The sequence below is a fragment of the Molossus molossus genome, unplaced genomic scaffold (assembly GCF_014108415.1).
Source record: "Molossus molossus isolate mMolMol1 unplaced genomic scaffold, mMolMol1.p scaffold_m16_p_2, whole genome shotgun sequence".
Classification (NCBI taxonomy): Eukaryota; Metazoa; Chordata; class Mammalia; order Chiroptera; family Molossidae; genus Molossus; species Molossus molossus.
The window spans coordinates 98,561,404-98,586,350 of record NW_023425355.1 but is presented as its reverse complement, the minus strand read 5'-3'; the positions used below and the strand labels follow the sequence as shown (position 1 = coordinate 98,586,350).

Sequence of the window (24,947 nt, the reverse complement as noted above, 5' to 3'; positions counted from 1 at the left end):
CTCGAGCATCTCAGAAAAGCCCGAGTCTGACTTCCCCAGCCAGCTATTGTCCTGGCAGCACAACCGCCACGCCAGCATCCCCACCCAGTCGGCCAGCCAGCCGGCTGCTCCCCAGCCCCACCAGCCACCCCCCCGGCCCCGCCCCGCCCCAGGGAGGACCAGGCTGGCGGCTGGGAGTCTCCCTGCCTGCTCAGCCTCCCTCCTTCCCTCCCTCTCCCTCCATGCCTCCCTCCCTCCTCCCTCCGCCGCCCGCCCCTGAGGCAGGGACCGTGCAAATCGAAGAGAGGGGGGACGGACAGTCAGGATGGGGTCCAGCTGAGGGCCCTGGGCTCCCCGCTGATGCTCTGTCCGGGCAGAGCGTCCCAGCATCTTGGGACCTGGATTTGTGTGAGCTGTGGCGGTTCGCAGGCCTGAAGGGTCCCTCCGGCAGGCCCGTGGTGCCCCCGTTTTGCATCAGGACCCCCCTCGGATGCTCTGAGCCACCCTCCTCAACCCGGATCTAAAACCCGGGACACAGCTATCAGGCCAGCCTCTCTCTCCACCCCACCCCCTCTTTCTGGCGTCCATCCCCTCCCCAACACCACCTCTGCCGCTGCCTCTGGCTGTGGACCTGCACCTCTTCCCCATCCCCGCCAGGCCTGGGGAGCGGGGCGAACCTGGATGAGAGCCCCCTCAGCCTGGGGCTCTCCCAGGCCATGGCCCGAGTGCTCCCAGGGAGGAGCCCCGGACCCTGAGCATCTGCTAGAGGCTTGGCAGAGGCCCCGCGGGGACCGTGTCTTCTGAGGACAAAAGGCGGCGGCCAGCAGGCAGACAGGGGGGCGGGGGGGGGGGAGGGACAGGCAGCCAGGCGGGTAGTAGACTGGTAGCAGGGGCCAGCGCTGGCCCCCCTCCCAGCTTGGCCGTGGCATGAAGATGGGGGTGGGAGTGTGTAGTGGGGGAAACACCTGCCTGGACCCCCACCTGCCATCTAGCTGGGCACCCCAAGGCTGTGTGCCGCCCACCTGGTATTCCCCAACACCCCCAGCCCTGCTCAGCGCACCCCTCCGGTGCCTGCTTCCCCTGATGTCTGCGATTTAGACCAGCCCAGCTGTATCCACGGCAACAGAAGCAGGAGTGTCACTGGCCGCCAGATCACTGAGGGTCCCACAATGTTGCCTGGGCTGTGATTTATCCTGGGTGAGACAGCTCGAGCCTCCTCCCTGGATTCCAAGACAGCCCTGCTGAGAGAGCCCAGGTAAGTAGTCAGCATCCCTCCACCAATGATGGGGGCTGGGACTTCTCTTCTGTCTCCCCACACAGATTTGAGTCTCCATCACTGCCATGCTCTCTGTCTCTTTCTCACTCTGTTAGTCTCTCTCTCTCTCCCTCTCCCTCTCTCTCTCTCTCTGCTCCATCACAAGGGCTACTTGGCCACCCAAGCCTGGAGAGCCCTCCACCATCTTTCCCAATCCTGAATGTCCCATGAGAAAGGGAACCACCACCTGTTTCCTCTGCACAGGGTCTGTTTTTATGATTATAATCACATTTGGGCAAGAGGCTGTGTTCATATTTCCTTGTGTGCTAGCTGTGGAAGGCATGCCTGGGAGCCAGCCATGCTCTCCTCACAATGCCTGCACCCTGAGCAGGCTCAGCCTCCTGCAGCTGCCTCCTCTCCCTCTCCCTCCTCCTCCAGTCTCCTCCAGGTTCCTTGGCCTGCATGCAGGGTGTGTGTGCGTGTGTCTGTCTGTCTGTGTGAACAGGCAGGTGGGTAGACATGACAGAGAAGCTGCTCCCAGCTCAGACCACCCCCCACTCCTTCTTTTCTTCTTCCCTCCCTCCTTCCACCCCCCCTTCCTTCTCTCCCTCCCCTGTCTTTCCCTACAGGTAGTATACTTTTGCTCACTCACCACTGAAGATATTCCTGAGATTCCAAGATAAGGGGAGGAAGCCACTGTAGGGCTACAAGGAAGGTGAAGTGGGGGTGGAGAGCATTTCCAGGCCCTAGGCTGCCTGATGGCTCTGTGGAGACAAGGACCACACCACACATCAACCTGCAGGGACCAGACACAACATGGTGTCCCCACAGTGTGGACCCCAGCCTCCATCACAAGGCTGTCTGTTTCTGTTTCAGACACCCGTGTTGTGTCTGGGACCCTCAGATTTTATAGCCTTGTGCACAGTGGCCAGTGGTCTCTATGTCTGGAGGGCAAGAAAGCCTGGTACATGGAGAACATGGATTCTCCAGGGACACTTCCCCTAACTACTAGCTCTGCAACTTCAGTGAAAGTGGGCCACTTACTAAACCTCAGTTTCCCCATCTGTCAGAGAGACTGGTGACCCTTCCATCATGGGTGTGTGTAGTGACTAAATGAGTTGGTGCATGAAATGAGGGATGTGCATAGAAGTGGCCCTGAAGCAATGTCAGCAAAGCTCATGGTTAATATTGTTGCTGATTATTCATGATTAACATTGTTATTGGTTATTTGGAGGAGACTGACCCTCTTCTCCAGTGTCTTGGCAGAGATTTGGGGAGGGCAGCAGGTAGGCAAATGGGGGGGGGAGTAGCAGAGTGGAAGCAGGATCAGCTCTGTGTTATAACTCCTCATTTGTAGGGAGTGATAAGTGGTGACTGTGGGCAAAGCCTCCTGCCCCCACCCCACTCCAGGCTCCTTTCCTTGCACTTGCCCCCATCCCCCTGTCTGTGCAGAAACACACACACACACACACACACACACACAGAGGCTTGAGTCTTCCCCTCCCTGCCATGATCTAGCAGAGGCCTGGCTTGCAGCCTGCAGCATTCCTGGCCCTGGTGATGTATGCGTCTCCCTGTTGAGGGGAGACTTGGCAAGAGTTTGGCCTGTGGTCAGTGGTTGGCAGGGCCTGTAGACAAGGCTGAAGCTTCTGAGATGGCAGGGCTTTGGGTAGAGCTGGGGTGTGGCCCATGTAGCAGCCAGACCTGTGGGGGACAGGTCCCAGAGAGTTGCTAACCTAGAGCCTGGGCTGGGGGAACAGTGGGGTCTGCTGGCTGGTGTCTGGGTGTGGAGATGTGGTGGAACACTGGGTGAGCAGTCGGTAGCTAGAGAAGGGTCCTCAAGGCTGTAGAGGAGGAGGATGGGAAAGACTGAGGCCCAGAAAGCCCCCTATGTTGGGGCAGGGAGGGGTGGGGCTTTGGGGTATAGAGTAGACTTTTCTGAAGAAGCATTTGGTGCAGAACGGAAAGAACCAGCCTGTGGTCTGGATGTGTCTGGCTCTCAGTATGGGTGTACATGTGCAATTGAAAACATGTGGCTGTATGTGTAGTGTGTTTGTGTCTGTGTGTCTGTTCATGGGCACTGTGGATGTGTATGAGTCTCTGTGTGTGAGCAGGCCATGTGATGGTGTGTGCGAGTGCGTGAGTGTTTGGGTAGGCTTGTGTGTGTGTATAGGGGAGTGGGTATGACTTTGCATGTCTCTCTGGGTGAGTAAATGGGCATGTTTGATTCTGACTCTGGGTGACGATGTGTTTCTCTGAGCCAATAAGCCTGTTGAATGTCTGGTTGTATGTGTGTGTGGTATCACTTTGTCTTTGAGTGTGCATGTTTGATTGTATGTGTGTGAGTGTGAGGGTTTCAGAATGCCTGGGTATGCATGTCCAAATAGATGAATGCCTAGTTGTATCTGATTGTGTATATCTCTGTGTGCCCATGTGTGCATGACTGTAGGTGCATCTAAATGGTGGGTTTGTGAGTGTAAGGGCATGTGTGTGTGCCATGCATGTATGGCAGGGTATGTGTGTGAACATGCTTCTGTGTGGGTGTGCATGTCATGTATATGTATGAGTAAGCCTGTGTATGAATGTCCATGTGGATTCTTCAGCATTTTTAATTCTGTATGTCTGTGTGTGCACGTTTGAGTACATTTTGTCTGTAGACAGACCTAAGAGTTCACATCTGATTGGGAAAATGTTAGTGTAGATGGCCACAGTAGTATAAGGAGGACTGATTGTGTGGGTAAGGGAGAGTGTGTGAATACATGTTTTGTACATGAATATATATTTTGTGGGTATGCTTATATGTGCACATTTGATTATGTATATGGATGGGTAGGGCTGGGGGAGGTGTATGCCTATATATATATATATATATATATATGCACAAAAGTCTGTGTGCATAGGTGAATGGATGTGTTTGTGTATATGTCTCATTGTTTGTGGGTACCCTGTTATGTGTGAGTGATATCTGATTGTGGTATGCATGAATAACTACATTTAATAATACTTGGGTGCACAGGTCTCATAGGTTTTGTTTGAATTTCTAAGTGTGAGTGTGGATATGTGACTGAATGTATATATTGTGCACATGCTAGTATGTGTGAACATCTGGCTATGTGTGCATTTGAGTAAACATGTCTGGGTATTTCCTGTGTGTCCACATACATTTAACTGTATGTGTGTGTGAATATGCCTGTGTGTGTGTCTATCTGAATGTACAGCTATGTGAATGTACAGTTTGTACAGTTCTAGTTATTTGCATATGTGTGTTGTGTTTATATACCATCATTTGTTCTGGAAAATACATTGTGGAACAGTGTGAATGAATGTATGTGCTTGCCACTATTGGCCTATAAGTGTGTTTGTGTGTGCATATGAGGATGTCTTTGCATGTGTGTGTCTGTGATGAGTGTTACCAATTCTTCTTGTACAGATATATGAGTATGTGAGAATATGTAAATGTTCTTCCATGTGTGTATGTGTGGGAACATACCTTGTGTCCAAGTCTATCTGGGAATGTAAGTATAAATGAATCTTCTTTTGTTTGCCTACTTCTCATATGGGGGTATGAACATGTGGGAACATACGTGGTGCACACATCTGTCATTGTGTGTTTTTAAGTACATTTATGTCTCCATGTCTGGTTGTGTGCATAGAGTAATGAATTCTGTACAAGTCTATGTGCATGTGGTCCCAGGTGTACATGCTCAGTTGTGTGCATAAATCTGTGTGTTAGAATGCCTGTATATGAATACATCATCTCATTGACAAGCATATACACATCTGGGTGTTTATATGTGTGAGTACACCCATGTGTGAATGTCTGTGAATATGCTTATGTGGTCACTCCTGTGTGTGTGCATGTATATGTTTGGGAGCTCACCTCTGTGTGTCATGTTTGTTCGTTGTCTCACTGGGTGTGATACAGTCTGCCTGTCTGTGGGCATGTGTAAGTACGCCTGTATGTACACCCATGTTTGTGAGTGAATGTGTGTTCTTCATGGGAATTATTATGTCATGTGAATGTATGCCATGCATGTATGTCTATGAGAGTAAGTGGATGTGCACATATGAGACCAAGTGTGAGTGTGCATTGCTATAAGTGTGTCTGTGTGTAGGGATGAGTTATGGTATTTGTGCATGTGCTTCTCTGATGGTATGTGTGAGACAGAGATACTTGGCCTTGAGCCTGGGCAGAAAAGCTGTACCACTAAGTAGGTGATAAGGAAAGGTACTTATGAGTCTGTGTGATGTTCTGTGTACCCCAGCATGCATTTATGTGCATGTCTGAGAATCAGTGGCATACTGCTAGATCAGGTCTGATTCTAACTGTGTAGCTATGCTACAGGCTTGCAAGCTGTAACACCTGAGTAGTCCATGACTCCTTTCTGGGGCCTCTCTGGCCTTGGCCATGTGCTGGGTTTTTTTGTGGGGGGCGTCTCAGGATAATTCCTGTTATCATTCATACTCAAAAGGTAGCAAACAATCATGACTGGTGTCCTACTAAAGAAGGGGGCCTGTGACTTCTTTAGAAAAGGATTTCTTGAAACAAAGACCTCCTTTCCCATCACCCCACCTTCAAAGGCCTAGGACAAAATGACATCGTATGGTGTCTGGGGTTGTAAAAGATTTTCACAGAGAGCACCCAAATTATGCCATCTAGGCAGAAATGTAGGCATGCATGTGTATGTGTAAGTGAAGGTATATCTGAGTAGAGCAGGGAGAGACAAAGTATCTGGCTTGTGTGTAAGAGAGAGCCTTGGTGTTTCTGGTTAGGGTGTATATGTGAGATATTTGGGTGTACAGGTATACCCCGCTTTCCAAAAGTTCTCATTTAGCCATTTCCCTTTCAAGAAAGACCTACATTCATAAGATAATGGTTTTTTTCATAAAAGCAAAAATGACATAACACAAACTTTCAGAAAGCAGGGGATACTCCTGACTTTACACCATTTTAGCTTACAAAAAGTTTTATAGGAATGCTGTACTTTTGGATAGCAGGAAAACCTTTATTTGGGAAGGATGAGAATGAATGTGGATGTATGCAATTGGTGTGTTTGTGAAGTATTATGAAAGCATCAGCCTATTTGAGTGGAGGATGGTATGAGTAAGAAATTGGGTGTGGCACCCTGGCCAGTGTGGGTCAGTGGTTAGAGTGTCAGCCCACACACCGAAGGGTCACGGGTTCAATTCCTGGTCAAGGGCACATACCTAGGTTGCAAGTTCAATCTCTGGCCAAGTTGGGTCATGCAGGAAGTAGCCAATCCATGTGTCTCTCTCACATTGATGTTTCTCTCTCTCTCTCTCTCTCTCTCTCTCTCTCTCTCTCTCCCCCTCCCTCCCTCCCTTCCACTCTCTCTAAAAAGCAAAGGATTAATTTTAAAAAGAGAGAGAGATTGGGTGTGGCTGGGTGGGAATCTGTGTGAGGAAGTGTATATTTGTAGGGTATGTGAGTATGGGTGTATCTGGATGATGCAAGAGAGGTGGGGATATCTGGATGATGTATATGTTTGATAATGTCGTTGTATCTGTGTTGTATGTGCAAGAGGGAGTGGGTGTTTCTTGGTAGAGTATGTGTATGAGAGAGTATGGGTGTATTGGAGTGGGGGGCATTCAAGTGTGAGCATACCTGGATGATGTGTAGGTGGGTGAGAGCACAAGTGTATCTAGGCAATGGAAGTGTGTGATGGAATATATCTAGATGGTGTGTGTGTGTCAAAGAGAGAATTTGGGCACATCTTAGTGAGGGGTGTGTGTGTGTGAATGTATATAATTGGAGGGTACTGGATGGTGTGTGTGGGTGTATTGAGAGATTATGGGTGTATCTGCATTGTGTGTATGGACTGTGAGTATTCTAGATGATGGTGATTAAGAGAGAAGGAGAATCTGGATTGTGTGCTTGTGTAAGAGCGAGTAGGTGTTTCTGAGTGTGGTGGGTGTATGACAGCACAGATGTGTCTGATGGGAGGAGTGTGTAAATGTATCTGAATAGGGTGTAAGTGTTCGGGTTTAATTAGGTTGGAGGTGAGTGTGAGAGTATTGGGGTGTGAGTGAATGTATTTGGATAATGTGTGTGCGAAGTGTGCTTGTGTCTGTATGGTGTGTGAGGTACATCTGGGCAGTGTGTGAGACAGTATGTGGGTGTGTTTTGGGTGGAATGTGTTTGAATGTGAGTGTATCTGGATGATGGGTGGTTGAGAGCACAGGTATATTTTGGTGGCAGAATATGTGCTAAGGTGTATCTTTATAGTGTGCCATGAGAGCTTTTGTTTGGTATCCCAGTGTGTATGTACTTGAGTATGTATGTGAATGTGTGCACAACTGGATGGGGTGTGTGAAAGAGAGTTTGGGTGCATGTCTGGGTGGAAAATGTGTGTTTGGAGTGTATGTGTATATCCAGGTGGTGTGAAGGAGTTGAGAGCATTGGATGGATCTGGGCAGTGGAGTGTCTAGGGAGGTGCACCTGGATGGCATGTGTGAGAGATAGATGTGTATCTCAGTGAGATGTGTGTGTGAATGCAGATGTATCTAGATGGTAGTGGAGTGTATCTAGATGATGTGTGTGTGGGTGGAGTATATCTCAGTGATCCATATGGGATGAATCTGGATGGTGTGTGTATGTATGAGAGGATGGATGGATCTCGATAAAACCTTGTAACTGGAGCTGTGTTTGGAGTGTGTATGATACAAGAGAGAGTGGGGGTATCTGAAGAGACAGAGAGACAGAGAGAGAAAAAGACAGAGAAAGAACATGAAAAAGTGTGGGTGTATATGGAAAAGATTTGTGTGTGAGTGGGTGTCTCTGGATTATATGTAGGTGGGTATCTGTGTGTGGATGTATTTGGGTTGGGAATTTGTGAGTGTGAGTACCAGAGTGGGGTGTGTGTAAGTGTAGTGTCTTTGAATGGTGTGTGTGTCATTTTGGATATGCCTTGATAATGTGTGTGAGAGAGACTGCAGGTGTGCTTGGGTTGGATATGAGGAGGATTCTGGGTTGGGGGGTGAGTTTGAGTGTATCTTAATGTTGTATGTGAGAGTGTGAGTGTACTAAGTTAGGAGTTTGTATAAGTGTGGCTGTATCTGGGTGGAGTGCCTATAACTGTAAATATATTTCAGGTATGTGTTTGTGTGTGTGTACGAGGATGGTTGTTTAGATGGGATGTGTGCGAGAGTGTGGCTGCATCAGTATTGAGTATGTGTGTGAAAGTGGGTGTATCTGAATAATGTTATGAGAAAGAATGTGCACCTATCTGGGTTGGGGTGTATGAGTGTGGGTTTATTTAAGTAGAATGTGTGGGGCTCTCTCTGGATGATGTATGATAAAGAGATAGGGTTATCTGGGTGATATGTGAAAGAGAGTGTATAGGTGAATCTGTGCAGGTTGTGTGAGTGAGTGTATCTGGGTGGGTGGGTGTGCTTGTGATCATATGTGGTTAATGTATATGAGTGTTTGATGTATTTGGGTGGGGAATGTATCTGAGAATGTGGGTGTATCTGTGAGTGTGGACTTGTCTGAATGGTGTGTAGGTGGTGTATCTGGGTGTTGTTTGTTTTTCTTTATTGATTTTAGAGAGAGAGGAAGGGAGAGGGAGAGAGATAGAAACATGGATGAGAGAGAACATCAACTGGCCGCCTCCTGCATGCCCCCAACTTGGGATCAGGCCCACAACCTGGGCATGTGTCCTGACTGGGAATCGAACCGGTGACCTATTGGTGCATGGGTCGACGCTCAACCAATGATCCATACTGGCCGGGCTCTGGGTGTTTTATGTGTTTGATGGTGTGGATGTGTCTGGATGTGTGTGATTGTGAGTGTGTATATATATAATCTTTTCTAGGGCATATATATCTCTGCTGGAGTGTCTGTGAGCACATCCGTGTATATGTCCATACATGTGTGTGGCTGTCTGTACCTGAGTGTGTCAGTACATGGCTTGTGTGTGCATGTGCTTGTACTAGAATAGTGTGTATCTGTACATGTGCATGAGGCGAATGTGTTTCAACATGTGAATAAGTTGAATCTGCAAGACCTCTGGAGGCAAACCCTGGGTTTGAATTCTAGTTCTGTCATTTATTAGCTGTGCGGCTTTGGGCGAGTCACCTAAACTCAACCTAAGCTCCAATTTCTTATTTGTAAGTAAGGGTAAAACAACCTATCTCAGAGGGTGAGGATTGGATGAGGTAATATTTGAAAAGTGTTTAGGACAATGCCTAGCACATAATGAGTCCTCTGCGCCGTATAAGGTGTCATCCAGCACTGTGATTATTGCATGTACTGATGTGTAAGTAGCAGTATGTGTCCACTTGTGAGTGTGAATGGGGTTGTTTCTATGTGCATATTTGCTAAATTTGTATCCATGTGTATGTATGACAGAATGAGCTGATTCTGTGTGTATGTGAGGGTTTGTACTTGTATGTGTCCTAGCATGTGTATAAAACTGTGGATGTATGAGGAAGGAAGTGTGTGTCTAGAAGGTTGATGGATGGGGTTTGGTCCTGAGTGTGTATTGCCCATTACACAGACATTTGGGTGTATGAGTGCGCACAACTGTATCTGGGGTAGTGTTGTGTCCGTGTGAGTGTGGGTGTTACCTGCATTGCTCGTATGACTGTATATGTATGTATGTGAGCATGTGTTTTTATCTGAATATGTAAACAGGTTTGTGGTGGTCAGGATGTAAATGTGTGCTCACAAATCTCTGTTGTGAGTGTCTGTAAATGTAAGAATGTTGGTATCCACATTTATATGTGATGGTGTGTGTTCTGTAAAAGATTTGTAGCTGCCTAGCCGGTGTGGCTTAGTGGTTGAGCGCCGACCCATGCACCAAGAGGTCACTGGTTCGATTCCCGGTCAGGGCACATTCCCAGGTTGTGGGCCCGATCCCCAGTGGGGGACGTACAGGAGGCGGCCAGTCGGTGTTCTCTCTCATCGATGTTTATGTCTCTCTCCTCCTCTCTCTGTAAAATCAATAAAGAAAAAATTAAAAGGAGTAAATAAAATATTGATTAAAAAGAAAGATTTGTACCTATCTGGCCATGTACCAGGACCTGTGTATCTGTGTTGTGTGAGTGTATGTGTAGGTGTGAATGGATGTGTGCATCAGAGGGTTTGTGCTTGTCTGTGTTTAGAAGCATCGGTGGCTCTGCGGGTGTAAATGCGTGAGTCTGCGCTGTGGCAGGCCTGCCTTCGTGTATGTAGCAGTGAGGCTGAGCGATGAGCCTGTGTGTGTCTGTACTGTGTTTATATGTGCCACGGCAGACTTGTATACTGTGTGTATATGTATGTGTGGGAGGACAGGGTTTGTATAAGAGCGTGGGTTTTAATGTCTTAGTGTAAGAGCCTAGGGTGGAGGAAGACCTGGATCTGTAGGATGTGAGCAAGACTTGCCTGTGTCTAACGTCAGTTCTGTGCATTCATGATTGTGTCTGACAGTATGCAGGCCCACACGATTTGGTTTGTAGGTGTATACGTGTCTGCATGTGTCCATATGAATGGAGAATGTGTCTCTGCCTGGGCCTGTATTTCTACAGAAGAGTGTGTGTGTGCATGTGTGTGTGTGTGTGTTGTATATCTGCATAATTTGCTGGTAGGTGGGCACCTACACATGTGCCTATCTGTTTCTGTGTAAAAGAGGACGGGCGTGTGTGTGTGTGTGCACTTGGTCACACTTATCAGCTGATGAAAGTCTGAATGTGAATGCAAATTTGAATTTCCATGTACACATGTGCCTGTGTGCACATATCTGTCTGAGTATGCTAGTGTGCCTATGCAATGTGACTAGATGTGAGTGTGTTAGGGCATTCACAACCCAGCACACAGAGAAAGTGAAATATGTGTATGACACACTGGAGTGAACTGAGGAGGATTTAGGGGTATTGGGGTTTGATGAAAAGAAATTCCTTACATTTTATTTATATTGTACAAGTTGGTAAGAAAAACAAAACTGTAAAGTTTTAGGGGAGTTATAAAATTTGTATACAACTTTCAAATGAAATTTTTTTCATAGCACATTTGACTCACTTTTGGAACTCTAACCTTTTTTTTTTTTTATCCTCACCCGAGGACATTTTTTTTTTTTGCATTTATTTTCAGATAGAGTGGGAGGAAGAGAGAGAGAAACATCGAAGTGAGAGAGACACATCGAGTGGTTGCCACCCACACGACTCCAACCAGGGCCAGGGACAAACTGCAACCGAGGTACGTGCCCTTAGCGGGAACTGAACCCGGGTCTCTTTGGTCCGTGGGCCAATGCTCTAACCACTGAGCGAAACTGGCCAGGGCTGGAACTATATCTTTTTTATTCCCTCATGCAAATTTATAGTGCTCAACATTTTTTTAACTCTTTATTGTTGAATGTATTACAGATGTTCCTCATTTTTCCCCCATTGACCCCCCTCCTCCCCATTCCCGCCCCCCTTCTGCCTTTTCCCACGCTGTTATCTGTGTCAATTGGTTATGCATATAAGTTTTTTGGTTTATTTCTTCCCACCCCCCAACCCCCTTCCCTTTGAGGTTTGTCAGTCTAGCAACCAGTTTGTTCTTCTTAATCTCTTCACCTTTTTCACCCATTCCCCCAACTCCCCTCCCATCTGGCAACCAACAAAATGTTCTCTGTATCTATGAGAGTGTTTCTGTTCTGCCTGTTCATTTTGTTTGTAGATTCCATTGTTGATAGATATGTATTCATTGCCATTTTGTTTGTTCATATATTTTATCTTTTTCTTCAAAAAGATCCTTCAACATTTCATATAATAACGGTTTGGTGGTGATGAACTCCTTTAACTTTTTCTTGTCTGGGAAACTCTTTATATGGCCATCGATTCTAAATGACAGCTTTGCAGGATAGAGTAATCTTGGTTGTAGGTTCTTGCTTTTCATCACTCTGAATATTTCTTGCCACTCCCTTCTGGCCTGCAAAGTTTCTTTTGAGAAATCAGCTGACAGTCTTATGGAAACTCCCTTGTAGGTAACTAACTGCTTTTCTCTTGCTGCTTTTAAGATTCTCTCTTTGTCTTGAACATTTTGCATTTTGATGATGGTGTGTCTTGGTGTCGGCCTCTTGGGGTTCCTCTTGTTTGGGACTCTCTGTGCTTCCTGGACTTGTATGTTTGTTTCCTTCACCAAGTTAGGGAAGTTTTCTGCCATTGTTTCAAATAGGTTTTCGATTTCTTGTTCTCTCTCTTCTTCTGGCACCCCCAAGATGCGAATGTTGGCACGCTTGAAGTTGTCCCAGAGGCTCCTTACACTATCCTCATTTTTTTGGATTCTTCTTTCTTTTTGCTGTTCTGATTGGGTGTTTTTTGCTTTCTTATATTCCAAATCGATGATTTGCTTCTTGGTTTTATCTACTCTACTATTGAATGTGTGTAAATTATTCTTTATTTCAGTTAGTGCCTCCTTCATTTCTGACTGTGCATCCTTCATTTCTGACTGGTCCTTTTTAATGCTCTTGAGGTCCTCACTAAGTTCGCTGAGGTTCTCACTAAGTTCATTGAGCATCCTTATAAGCAATATTTTGAACTCAGCATCTGTTAGGTTGCTTATCTCTATTTCGCTTAGTTCTTTTCCTGGGGTTTTGTTCTGTTCTTTCATTTGGGACCTGTTTCTTTGTCTCATTTTGGCGGCCTCTCTGTTTGTTTCTATGTATTATTTAACGAGAGGTATGGGGCTAGCTGAGACCAGATGTTGCTTGTTTGAAAGAATTTAGGAGAACCTGAAGCAGGATCCAAGACAGGCCAATCCTATGGTTAAGCAACTGGCAACAGCTTGGGTGGGCTTGAAAGTTGTGTGGGGCGGGGCAGGGCCTCAGGGAGTCAGCAGAGAGGGGCTACCAGTGTGAGCCAGGTTGCTGGAGTCCCAGGTATGGCTTCTGTCTGCCGCCCCCGGGAAGGGCTCACCAAAGGAACAAAGGCCTCTGACAGCACGTTTGTCCCCGAGGAAGCCCCCTCTCTAGCCCTCGCTCCAGTGCCAAACAGCTCAGTTCTTCCGTGTGTCTCTGGCGCCCCTCGAGCTTAGAGGGAGAGAGTCCGACAAGTCCGTGCGCGGGCCCTTTAAGGAGCTGCCTGGGGCTCCAGCCGCCTCAGCCTCCCTGAGCCTCAGTTCCCGCTGGTTTTTCCAGCCAGAAGTTATGGGGATTCTCTTCCTGGCACTGGAACCCTGAGCGGGGCGTCAGGTGTGGGACGGGGACCCCTCAGTCCTCAGGGAGGACCTTCCCAGCCGAGGTGTCCTCCTCATTTTTATCCGCCACACGTGGGTGTGGGACCAGCCCGTCCGCCTCCGCCCCTCCTGCTAGTCTGGATGTGGCTGCTGCTTTAATTCCGTAGTTGTAGGACTTCCATTCAGATGATTTCAGGCGGGTTTGAATGATGGTTGTTCTGTAGTTTAGTTGTAACTCTGATGTGGTTGTGGGCGGACGGATACCGCGTTTACCTACCCGCCATCTTGACCGGAAGTCCTAGTGCTCAATGTTGATGCGCACTTTTGAGACTTGGTGATGACTGCCTTGAATTATTTTATGGTCATTTAATCCATTTAAGGTCATTTTGATCATGATTTGGTAAATCATTTGGTGCCAAGCATAGAATAGATCTCTGCATCAAGTTATTGTGTTTCTTGGTAAAACAAAACAAAACAAATGAAGCAAATCACTATTGGTTTTGACATGGATGTCAGTTTCCATCACAGCCTGCCACTTCTTGATCTTGGAAGGCATGTCGTTGAAAGTAAGATCCATTCCATGGAGGATGCTCAGGCACAGTTTGCCCCCATGTCCTCAATAATTAGCTTGAATGTATGAAATGTAGCTGCATAGTTCTGCAGGTCAGCAAAACTCACTTCGAAAGCATGAGCTTTGGAGTCATCAAGTACCATTTGGGTTTCTCTGAAGCATCAGATGCAGTTTCTAGTGTTGAACATGGCTGGTGCTTCCACACCATATGGACCTTTCTAAAGAAATGGAAAAATTGTGCCTCCTCTTTTCACCTTCGTTTTATAATTCACTTGTTCTTGCCATGGCTAGGAAGGGACCCACGTTTTATGTTCGAAATAGCTACCTGATCTCTTCTATCTCTCGGTAGTCACCATCAACAGGAAGCTGCTTGCATGAGTAGGTGGCAGCAAATGGTCCAAGAGTATTCTTTTAATGGTTAAAACTCCTTTCTCATCAATAAGCACAAGTTTGATAATTTGTAGTCTGGTTCTGTGCTTCAAAGGTGGTATCCTTGTTTAAATTGAACTCCTTTTTCTTTTCCTTCAGTCAAATATGATATTGAAATGTCTTGTAACAAAGGTTCATGAGTTTTGAATCCAACAGAAAATTTTCATTTTGGGGATTTCAAAATAATGATGAAGCTTTTCCCCTAAGTAGACGCAGACATTGCTCTACTCATCTTAATACGTCTTTTTGTAGTATTCAGCTTCTAATGCCAACTAAACATCACCTGGGGAGCCATACTTGACCTCACTGCTTCTGTGTTGAAGTTTGGCTTCAAATCCATAAACCTTGTCAGTATACTTAAAAAAAAAAAAAAAAAAGACCTTGTCAGTATACCTTTATATATATTTTTGAGTGTCTTGACATTTTTTAATGCAATTTTATTCATGTACTCCAAGAGTCATTTGTTGACACCAGTAAGCACCAAATCTGCAAAGTGAAAATCATTCGCAAAGAAATACTGAGATTTTTCTTTTAGCTCATAAATCTTTTAGAAAATCCTTACACACTTAGGTCTAAAACAATAGAGAAGGGTGTGCTGATCCCAATGCTGCACGGAAAGCTGACATGTGGGTGGGCGGGGACTTGAAATTAATTAAATTCACCTGGAATCATTTACTGTGGAAATTAGACCTACAGCAAGCTTTCGTAAGGTAAGGGCTCCTCAGTGAATGCATCTCAGTGTTTTCAGAACAAATTCCAGATATAAACTTCCTGCCATCACAACAGCAGCATCAGTCCAGAGACTTATGCAGAGTTTCCACAATATTTCAAAATATTCACGTATCACTTTGAATATTTCAACTTTAGGGTTTTCGGTGCTTCTTGCATTTCTCTTCAGGATTTCTGACTCATCCTATGACCCAATCACAGTTAATTAATATCCAGAGATGCATCAATATAAACTGAAAACGGTTCGATTCAACATTCTTCTGAGTTAATGTCATCTTCATGTCCTTTGACCTGTCCACACTATCTCCTAATAGCAATAATTTAATGTGGCCCCTTTCCCATTCTTTTTACCTCCTTGGTTTCAAATACAGTGTGGACAATTTCCTGGCAGACAGCTAACATGTGAGATTCCACTGGGAGGGGCGTCTTAGCTTTACTTGTTAACCTTGCAACCCTGTCACTAGCTGGTTGGGTCTAACCCATCTCATAAACAAGCCTGGTTTCTTAACTTACACTTCCAGTTGCTTTAAAAAGTCCAAATCTTGCCCAGCTGGTACGGCTCAGTGGTTGAGCATCGACCCATCTACCAAGAGATCCCCAGTTTGATTCCCAGTCAGGGCACATGTCCAGGTTGTGGGCCAAATCCCCAGTGGGGGGCATGCAGGAGGCAGCCAGTTGATATTCTCTCTCATCGATGTTTCTATCTCTCTCTCCCTCTCCCTCCTCCCTCTCTAAAATCAATAAAGAAAAAAAAATTTTTAATTAAAAAATATAAAAAATAAAAAGTCTAAATCTTTCTCTGTGTGATAGTGTTTCATGGTCAGTTGACCAATATAACCTACTGAGTAATGAAGTTTCTTTTGATAACTTTTCCACCCATATCAGACATTTAGGCTGAGGAGAAAAGGACCAATTGGGCAACTAAATCCAAACTTGACACAAGCCTTGGTAAATTGCTTAAATTAGGGACATCTTGGATTTTTTTTTTGGACGGAAAACTCCTGTGTGTCCTGTGAGTCTCCTGATTTTCCAGCTTTAATCAAATAGCCCATCATGATGGGGGGGAATCTTAAAAATGAAATCTATTTGTATATAAAATATTGAAGGGCTCAGCAGACTTTTGTGACTTCTAAAGACTGAGTTTTTCAATAAACAAATTTTCGTTCTTCTCCAGCATTCTGAAACAGCCATGAAAGCCTAGCTTTTCCTTTAATGAATCTATTCCATTTAACTACAACCACACTTCATTCACTCCTTGACAAATGCTTTTACCTAAAAACTAAAGATAGTAATTAATTATGAAATCCAACCAAGAACCAGATTTGGCTAATCATTAGTATTAAAAGCCAATAGTCTAAGAAATAATAAAAATTACATTATCTTGAGGTTTTTATTTTTTTTATTTTTTTATCCTCACCTGAGGACATTTTTCCATTTTTTTTTTTTTGTTCAGGTAGAGTGGGAGGGAGAGAGAGAAATAGAGAGAGAGAAACATCGATGTGAAAGGGACACATCGAGTGGCTGCCACCCTCATGACCCAACCAGGGCCTGGGACAAACTGCAACCAAGGTACATGCCCTTAGCGGGAACCGAACCCGGGTCTCTCTGGACCGCAGGCTGATGCTCTAACCGCTGAGCCAAACCGGTCAGGGCACATTATCTTGATGTTTTTAAACATGTTCTTATCTTTTAGAAATACTTACTGAAATGCTTGTGAATTAAATGGTATGATATATATGCTTTAGAATATTCTGGAAGTTGGGGAAGTGTGTGAGGTTATAGGTGAAATAAGACCCTGTGAGTTGATCATTGGTGAGTCTGGGCAATGGCTGCACTTAGGTTCATTACAGGATTCCTTCTACCTTTTTCTGTTTCAAATGTTCCAGAAGAAAAAAGTTTCCTTTATAAAGAAATAACAATGAAGAAAATTAAACTAATTATATCCTCTTAGGTACACCTAATACCATATAATAGTAATAATAGCAACAATCATATAACCCTTCTATTTGTAGGAAAAAAAGTTGTGGAAAAATAAGAATGACATCAAATGAAAAGAAAAATAAACATAGACACTTGTGGGGAAGACCAAAAAACCTCACTGATGATGAACGAGTGGCAATCAAAGTAATAATCAGAAGACATTTTGGGATGTTTCAACAGGAAGAGACCCAAACATTTACAACCTCCTTTTTCACATGGCCCCCTAGGGCCCCATCTTGCTCTGGCCCCCTGCTGTGGCAAGTACCCACCAGCCGGGCAGCTCTGCTAATGTTTCCACCTGTGTGTGCAGGGGTTGGCCGGTCTGTACACATGCACAGGGCTGTCTCTTGGTGTATATCTATTGCAGGCTGTGTATATCATGTAAGTGTATTTGTGTGTTGTGAGCAAGTTTGTGTGTACACATATCTGTGAGTGTGGCTGTATACATGGGTGGTTTTTCTCTTTGTGTGTATATGTGTAGCAGGGTTTAAGTGCATATGAGCATGCTGGCCTATGTAAGTGACTTCGAATCTGAGTGTTAATGTGTGTAACCATGTTTGCATATGTGATGATATAGATATGCCACTGTTTACATACCTGTGATGCAAGAGTTTGTCTGAATATGTGAGAGGATTTGAATAATCAGGTGTATTGAAACAAAGGGGATATATGAGTCTATGTGTGAGGGACACTAGATTTGTAGGTGTGTATCTATCTTTCAGGATTTGAGAGTTCGCAAGCATGTGTGTCTGTGTTAGGAGAGTTATAATTGTGGGCTTATGAACCATTGCACACATAAATGTGTGTGTCTGACTGTGTATGTGAGTAATTCTCAGCCCTCTCATATCCAACACCTGCTTTATGTAACATATTTTGTAACACCCTTTACTCTGTGGACATGAAGTTCTTAAATAATATAACCTTTCTGCACATATAATTTAAAAAGAAAATCCATATAGTATTTATACAATAGTCACGTTGTATTAACTCTAATACAAATAAATAAGAAATAAAAGGAAAGTGACATATAAGAAAATAATTTGTATTTCAGTATGTAAATGCTTGGCCATAACACTCCCCAGGCGATTTGATGAAGTAATTAGAGGCATATAACGTGTTATAATGAGTAAACGTGAATTACAGAGAAGGAAAATCAGAAGCTACCCCTTGCAGAAAGTGCAGGAAAATGACAGGCGAAGGCCTAGGGCTGAGGTTTTTCTGAATAGCTCAAGGAAAGTGCTCCAGAAAACAAAGTACAGTCTCTGTGGACTTAACATAGCCACATTCCTGGATAATTCAGGGTACAGTAAGTCCTCGATTAACGTCATCAATAGATTCTTGAAACTGCGGCAAAAACTTATGATAAAACCAGTTGCCATAGGCCAAGTTCCTATGGCATCTCATCAACGTTATAACCATACGTCATTGAATGAAACGTTATTCAAGGACTTACTGTGTTTTTTTTTTATCCTCACCCGAGGACATTTTTCCATTTTTTGTTCAGATAGAGTGGGAGGGAGAGAGAGGAAGACAGAGAGAGAGAGAAACATCGATGTGAAAGGGACACATCGAGTGGCCGACTCCCGCACGATGGCTGAGGACAAACTGCAACCGAGGTACGTGCCCTTAGCGTGAACCGAACCCGGGTCTCTCTGGACCGCAGGCTGATGCTCTAACTGCTGAGCCAAACTGGCCTGGGTCCTACTGTATTTTTATAATTTTTTTTTCTTTATTGATTTTAGAGAGAGGAAGGGAGAGGGGGAGAGAGAGAAACATTGATGAGAGAGAACATTGACTGGCCACCTCCTGCATGCCCCCCACTGGGGATTTGACCCACAACCTGGGTATGTGCTCTGACCTGAATTGAGCTGGCAACCTCTTGGTGCATGGCTCAATGCTCAACCACTGAGCCACAGTGGCCGGGCAGGACCTACTGTATATCAAAGGCAGGAGGAAAATTGTGTTTATCTGTGAAATAGAGGTAGATTTTGGGTTCAGTTCATTACAAACCCAGTCTTAGGGTATGCAGAACATATGTCGGCTGTGTTGGACTGCCCTATACATCACTGGATGGCCAGTATCCGCACCCTGGACGCTTAAATGTTAGAATGACAGACTACACCCCAGCATTGTGATAACCCAAAGTGCAACTACAACTTTCTGAAATGTCCCCTAGGGGGCAGTAACGCCTTCATTGCGGACGAAGCATTGGCCTTTAGGCAGGTTACACTCTACCTGTGTGGCTGAGGCAGAGTACATATCCTCAGTGTGTGTGTCCCGTGCGGGCGCGACATGCACACCTGTCCCTGTGTGTGAGCTGATTGCTGTCCACGGGTCTCCATCGCAGTAAGTTATGTGTCCATGTGAGTGAATAGTCTGTGTATCTGTGTCTAAGGGCATCTGGGCATGAGGCTGCCAGTCTGTGCTTAGAACCCTCTCCTCATTTATGCAATTGCTCCAGCTTTCCAAGCAACACCAGGGTTTTGTTTGTTTCCTGCTACTGTTTTCTGTTTGTTTGTTTTTCTTTTGTTTTAGTTTAGTATTTGCTTTTGTTTTTACTGAGACTCTGGACTACACATTATCCACCTTCTTGGTCTTAGGGTGTCTCTCTGCCCCCCCCCCCATCTTCATCTTTACTTCTGCCTCTCTCTGTCTCTGCCTCTGTCTCCACCCTTCTCTTCATCTGTCTCTCACTCCCCAACCCCAATCTCTGTTTCTTTATATTTTTCTTTTCTGGTATTATCCCTCCCCTGATATTTACTTCAGTATCTACTTATCTGTCTCTCTCTCTCCCTCCTTTCCTTTCTCCCTTCCTCTCTCTCTGCTTTTTTCTATCTCTTTCTCTCTATCTCTCCCTCTCTCCCCCATCTCTATTTTTCTATCTCTATCTCTGTCTCTATTTTTTCTCTTTTTCTCCCTTCTCTGTCTCTCCCGCTCTCTTCATTTCTCTTCGTGTGTCTGTTTCTTTTTTCTCACTCTTCTTCTCTTCTTCCCTTTCTGTCTCTTCCTCTCTGTGTGTAAATCTGTCTCCCCTTTCTCTGTCTCTGTCTCTCTCCCCCACCCTCCTCTATGTCTGTCTGTCTCTCTACTCCTATCTCTTTCTTTTTTCTGTCACTCTGTGTGTCTCTTTGACTCTCTTACATTCAGTTTCTTCCTGTCTCTTTAACTTTCTCCCCTGCTTCCTGGGGCCAAGGAGTGAGTGTACGTGTACATTTACACATACCCAGCTGTCTGTCAGCTGGTCACAGTTCTGTGGGAGCTATCAGGCCTTGAAGGGCCAGCTGAAAGAGACCTGTCAACCCCACTTCTGTGCTCCTGCCCCAGCAGCTTCTTGTGGCCCTACTAGCACTGGCTCTGAGACTCCAGGGCACCATCATAGAAGCCTGGCCCCAGGCGGCTTTGGCAGGCCAGGTTGGATTGAGGTGGAAAACAGATCGAACAGGAGACAGACTTTTTTTCCTGGGAGAGAGGGAGTTAAAAGACACCCACTCAAACCCCACCTCCTCCAACCTCAAGCGCATCTCAGGCCCAACAGTAGTTCTGATCTCCAGCTTCTACCTTACTGCTCTCCCTCTGGGATCTGCCTGTTACCCTATCACACCCACCCCCGGGGCCCCAGCCTGCACACACCAGGATTCTTCCTATTTCCTGCCAGGTGACGCCTGTGCCCTCCTACTCATGCACTACCCAGGCTGCTCTTTCAGCAAATCCTACCAGGATGCCTCCAGGCAGCCCTCCCTGAGCCACCAGCCCATTTAGTCCCTCAATCAGTTGGTTGACAGCTTTGGACCGAGGGCCTACCATGTGCTATGTAGCCCTGCCCTGTGGAGCTTTTGTTCTCGGGGGGGGGGGGGGGGCAATAAACCAAAATTTATAAGTACATTAATACAGTGCGTTAAAGGAGATAAATTCTAGGGAAAGAAATAGAGCAGAGCAAAGGGCATGAGGGTGCTCTTATTTCGCACCTGGATCACTGCAGGAACCTTCTAAGCAGCCTCCCTCACAGCAGCAAGTGGGATTCTGTTCAATCCCTGTCATATCACACCCTGCCTCTGCTCACACCCCTCCCATGGCTCCCATCTCACTCAGAGTAAAAGTCAAAGTTCTCACCACGCCGATGTGATCTGTCCTTGCACCTTTCTGACCTCGCCTCCCAGCACTTGCCTTTCACTCACTCTGTTCCATCCACGGTGGCTTCCTTGTGCTTCTTCAAACACACCATCTGTGACCCCACCTCAGGGCCTTTGCTCTGGCTGTTGTCTCTGTCTGGACTTCTCTTCCCCCAGATACCCACATGGCTAACTCTCTCACCTCCTTCAGGTCTTTGCTCAGATGACACCTTTGTGAAGCCTTCCCTGGCCACCTCATCTAAAATTGCGTCTCCCCCACCCCTAACACTTCCTATCCCGCTTTCCTCCTTTTTTTATTGTTAGGAATTGATCGTCATCTGACCTACTGTACGTCACCTATGTATCTTCTTTATTACCTAGAATGCCAGCTGCACAAGGGCAGGGATCTTTGTGTGCACAGCTGTATCCCCAATGTCTGGCACACAGTAGATACTCTATAAGTGGTTTTTCTTTTCTTAATTTTTTTTTATTTGAGAGAGAGATTTATTGTTCCACTTAGTTACGATTCACTGGTTGATTCTTGTATGTGCCCTGACCAGGGATTGAACCCGAAACCTTGGTGTATCGGGGTGATGCTCTAACCAACTGAGCTACCCAGCCAGAGTAATACATGTTTTTTCAATGAATGAATGCACTCATTCTCCACCTCATTTAAATAAAAACCCAAGTCTTCGCACTGGCCCACAGCTCTATTTGACCTGGTCCTGGACACCTCTGACCTTATCTTCTACCACCGTCTCCCTCGCCTGCCCTATGCCAACCTCACTGGTTCTCCCACTGTTCCTTAAGCAGGCTAAGTACATTCCTGATCATAAATCAAGGAACCTATTTCAGAGTGGCTGCCAGCATTAACAAAAAAACAACAACACATGAAATAGAATAGAAACGAATGGGGGCAAATTAGACATAGACTCAGTACTGTTCTGTGAAACTTTTGATTCAGCTGTGTGTGCATGTGCGCGTATGTGTACCGGGTTGTGATGTAAAATCTTACTATGGGTGGAAGTAAAAAAGTTTGACGAACACAACCCATTAGGGTTTTACCAATAGGGAGAAGAGCCACAGCAACATCCCTGCCCCACAGACCCATCAATGTAGGACACAGGTAACCAAGGTCATCTAGAGATATGAAGTGCCCTCACTCAGCCAGGATGGGGTAGAAGCAGCAGTAAGCCAGGGCCTGACATCAGCCAGGGAGTAAGTAGGGTGGGAGGGGGAGGGGGGCTGCACAGACACACTAACACTAACTTGTGTCCTCCTTACTCTTTCTTTCCATCTGTTTCTCCCTGTCTCTTTTTCTTCTCTCTCTCTCTCTCTCTCTTTTTCTTCTCTCTCTCTCTCTCTCTCTTTTTCTTCTCTCTCTCTCTCTCTCTCTCTCTCTCGTCTCCCCTCTCTGCTTTCCTCTCTCCCCCTTCTCCCTCTCTCCTCCTCTCCCTGTCTCCCTCTCTGTCCTTCTCTCTCTCCTTCTTTTCCCCTTTCCTTGTCTCTCTGTTTCTGTCTCTCTCTTTATCTCTTCTTAACTCTTTTTCATCCCCTCCATTTCTGTCTCAATTTTTTTATCCATTTATATCTTTGCTGCCATTTTTATCTCTTCGATGTATCCTCTCTCACTCATTCTCTGTGCCTCTGAGTGTTTCTCTCTGTCTCTTTCTCGCCCTCATCTCTCTGTCTCTATGTCTTTGTCTCTCCCGTCACCCCCATTTGCAGGTGCAGCCCAGCAGGACAACTGATGGAGTCCCCCAGAGCCCATCGAGTACAGAACTGGCTGGCTCCGTAGGTTTGGGAGCAGCCCCTGCCCTTCATTATGGCCAACACCACTGGAGAGCCTGAGGAGGTGAGCGGTGCACTGTCCCCGCCATCAGCGTCGGCTTATGTAAAGCTGGTGCTGCTGGGACTCATCATGTGTGTGAGCCTGGCAGGCAACGCCATCTTGTCGCTGCTGGTGCTCAAGGAGCGTGCCCTGCACAAGGCTCCTTACTACTTTCTGCTGGACCTGTGCCTGGCCGACGGCATCCGCTCTGCCGTCTGCTTTCCCTTTGTGCTGGCTTCTGTGCGTCACGGCTCCTCATGGACCTTCAGTGCGCTCAGCTGCAAGATTGTGGCCTTTATGGCTGTGCTCTTTTGCTTCCATGCGGCCTTCATGCTGTTCTGCATCAGCGTCACCCGCTACATGGCCATTGCCCACCACCGCTTCTACGCCAAACGCATGACACTCTGGACATGCGCAGCCGTCATCTGCATGGCCTGGACCCTGTCTGTGGCCATGGCCTTCCCACCCGTCTTCGACGTGGGCACCTACAAGTTTATCCGTGAGGAGGACCAGTGCATCTTTGAGCATCGCTACTTCAAGGCCAATGACACGCTGGGTTTCATGCTTATGTTGGCTGTGCTCATGGCAGCCACACATGCTGTCTATGGCAAACTGCTCCTCTTTGAGTATCGTCACCGCAAGATGAAGCCAGTGCAGATGGTGCCAGCCATCAGCCAGAACTGGACATTCCATGGCCCTGGGGCCACCGGCCAGGCTGCTGCCAACTGGATCGCTGGCTTTGGCCGTGGGCCCATGCCACCAACCCTGCTGGGTATCCGGCAGAATGGGCATGCAGCCAGCCGGCGGCTGCTGGGCATGGACGAGGTCAAGGGTGAAAAGCAGCTGGGCCGCATGTTCTACGCGATCACACTGCTCTTCCTGCTCCTCTGGTCACCTTACATCGTGGCCTGCTACTGGCGAGTGTTTGTTAAAGCCTGCGCTGTGCCCCACCGTTACCTGGCCACTGCTGTTTGGATGAGCTTCGCCCAGGCTGCCGTCAACCCGATCGTCTGCTTCCTGCTCAACAAGGACCTCAAGAAGTGCCTGAGGACTCACGCCCCCTGCTGGGGCACAGGAGGTGCCCCGGCTCCCAGAGAACCCTACTGTGTCATGTGAAGCAGGCTGGTAGGCAGACAGACAGGGAGAAGAAGGTCATGGCTGCCACGATGGGGCCAACAGAAAGGGAGGGATAGGGCCCCATACAGGAGCCTTTCTTGCAGAGTTCCAGCCCCAGTCCCTCAAACCACCCGGAATTTAGGCACCTTTGCCAACACCTCCCCAGGGGTGGGGGACTGGAAAGGAGGTATTTCTAGTTCTAGGGCCTGTCTCTGCTGCCTCCTTTTCCACTTCTACAATCTTTCCACTTCTCCTTCTCTCTCTCTTTCTCATTCTCTCTTTCTCTCTCTCTCTCTAATTCAGAAAAAGAAAACAAAACTGAAAATGCAGGTTTTTCTACTAACAGCTGAGGAGTCAGGCTTTCTTGCTTTAATGTCTCTCCTTCTGATACTGTCCAGAATGGGGAAATTTGTCCTGTAAAATAGACTTCCAGAGTTCTTCTGGCCCCCTCTGCTCCCATGCACCCTCCCCTTCCAAGCCCCTTAGCAAGGCCTGGATGTTTAGGGAGAAACTGATCTGTTGACGAGAGGGACCAAAGGGGGTGCAGGGTCCACAGGGAGCAGGGATGTTTAATTGCTATGTTGTGTGCAATGTTGTTTTAGGCTATCTCTGGTCCCAAGCCCAGTCTCCTCTTGCTTCCCCCCATGTCCAGACATCCCAAGTGTTTCTTGAGCATCTGTTTGAGAAGCCAGGAAGGGAGGGAGAAGGGCCCCCAGGATGGGCCCAGCCTAGGTGAAGAACAGAATGTGAGCTGCACGCCTGGAGCTGAAGAGACGTGAGCTTGACTGTATTCT

At 46.5% G+C, this 24,947-nt stretch overlaps 1 protein-coding gene across 1 annotated transcript; it reads left to right on the top strand.

Annotated features, from left to right (window-relative positions):
- The first annotated feature begins 968 nt into the window (after positions 1 to 968).
- GPR173 (G protein-coupled receptor 173) lies at positions 969 to 24,458 on the top strand. Its single transcript, XM_036271328.1, has 2 exons — positions 969 to 1,234; positions 22,935 to 24,458. The coding sequence occupies exon 2, from the start codon at positions 23,032 to 23,034 to the stop codon at positions 24,151 to 24,153; it is 1,122 nt and encodes a 373-aa protein (XP_036127221.1). The 5' UTR covers positions 969 to 1,234; positions 22,935 to 23,031; the 3' UTR covers positions 24,154 to 24,458.
- Positions 24,459 to 24,947: the final 489 nt, after the last annotated feature.

Coding starts and splice junctions, on each gene's coding strand:
- GPR173 (XM_036271328.1), top strand. CDS start 23,032: ATGGCCAACACCACTGGAGAGCCTGAGGAGGTGAGCGGTGCACTGTCC.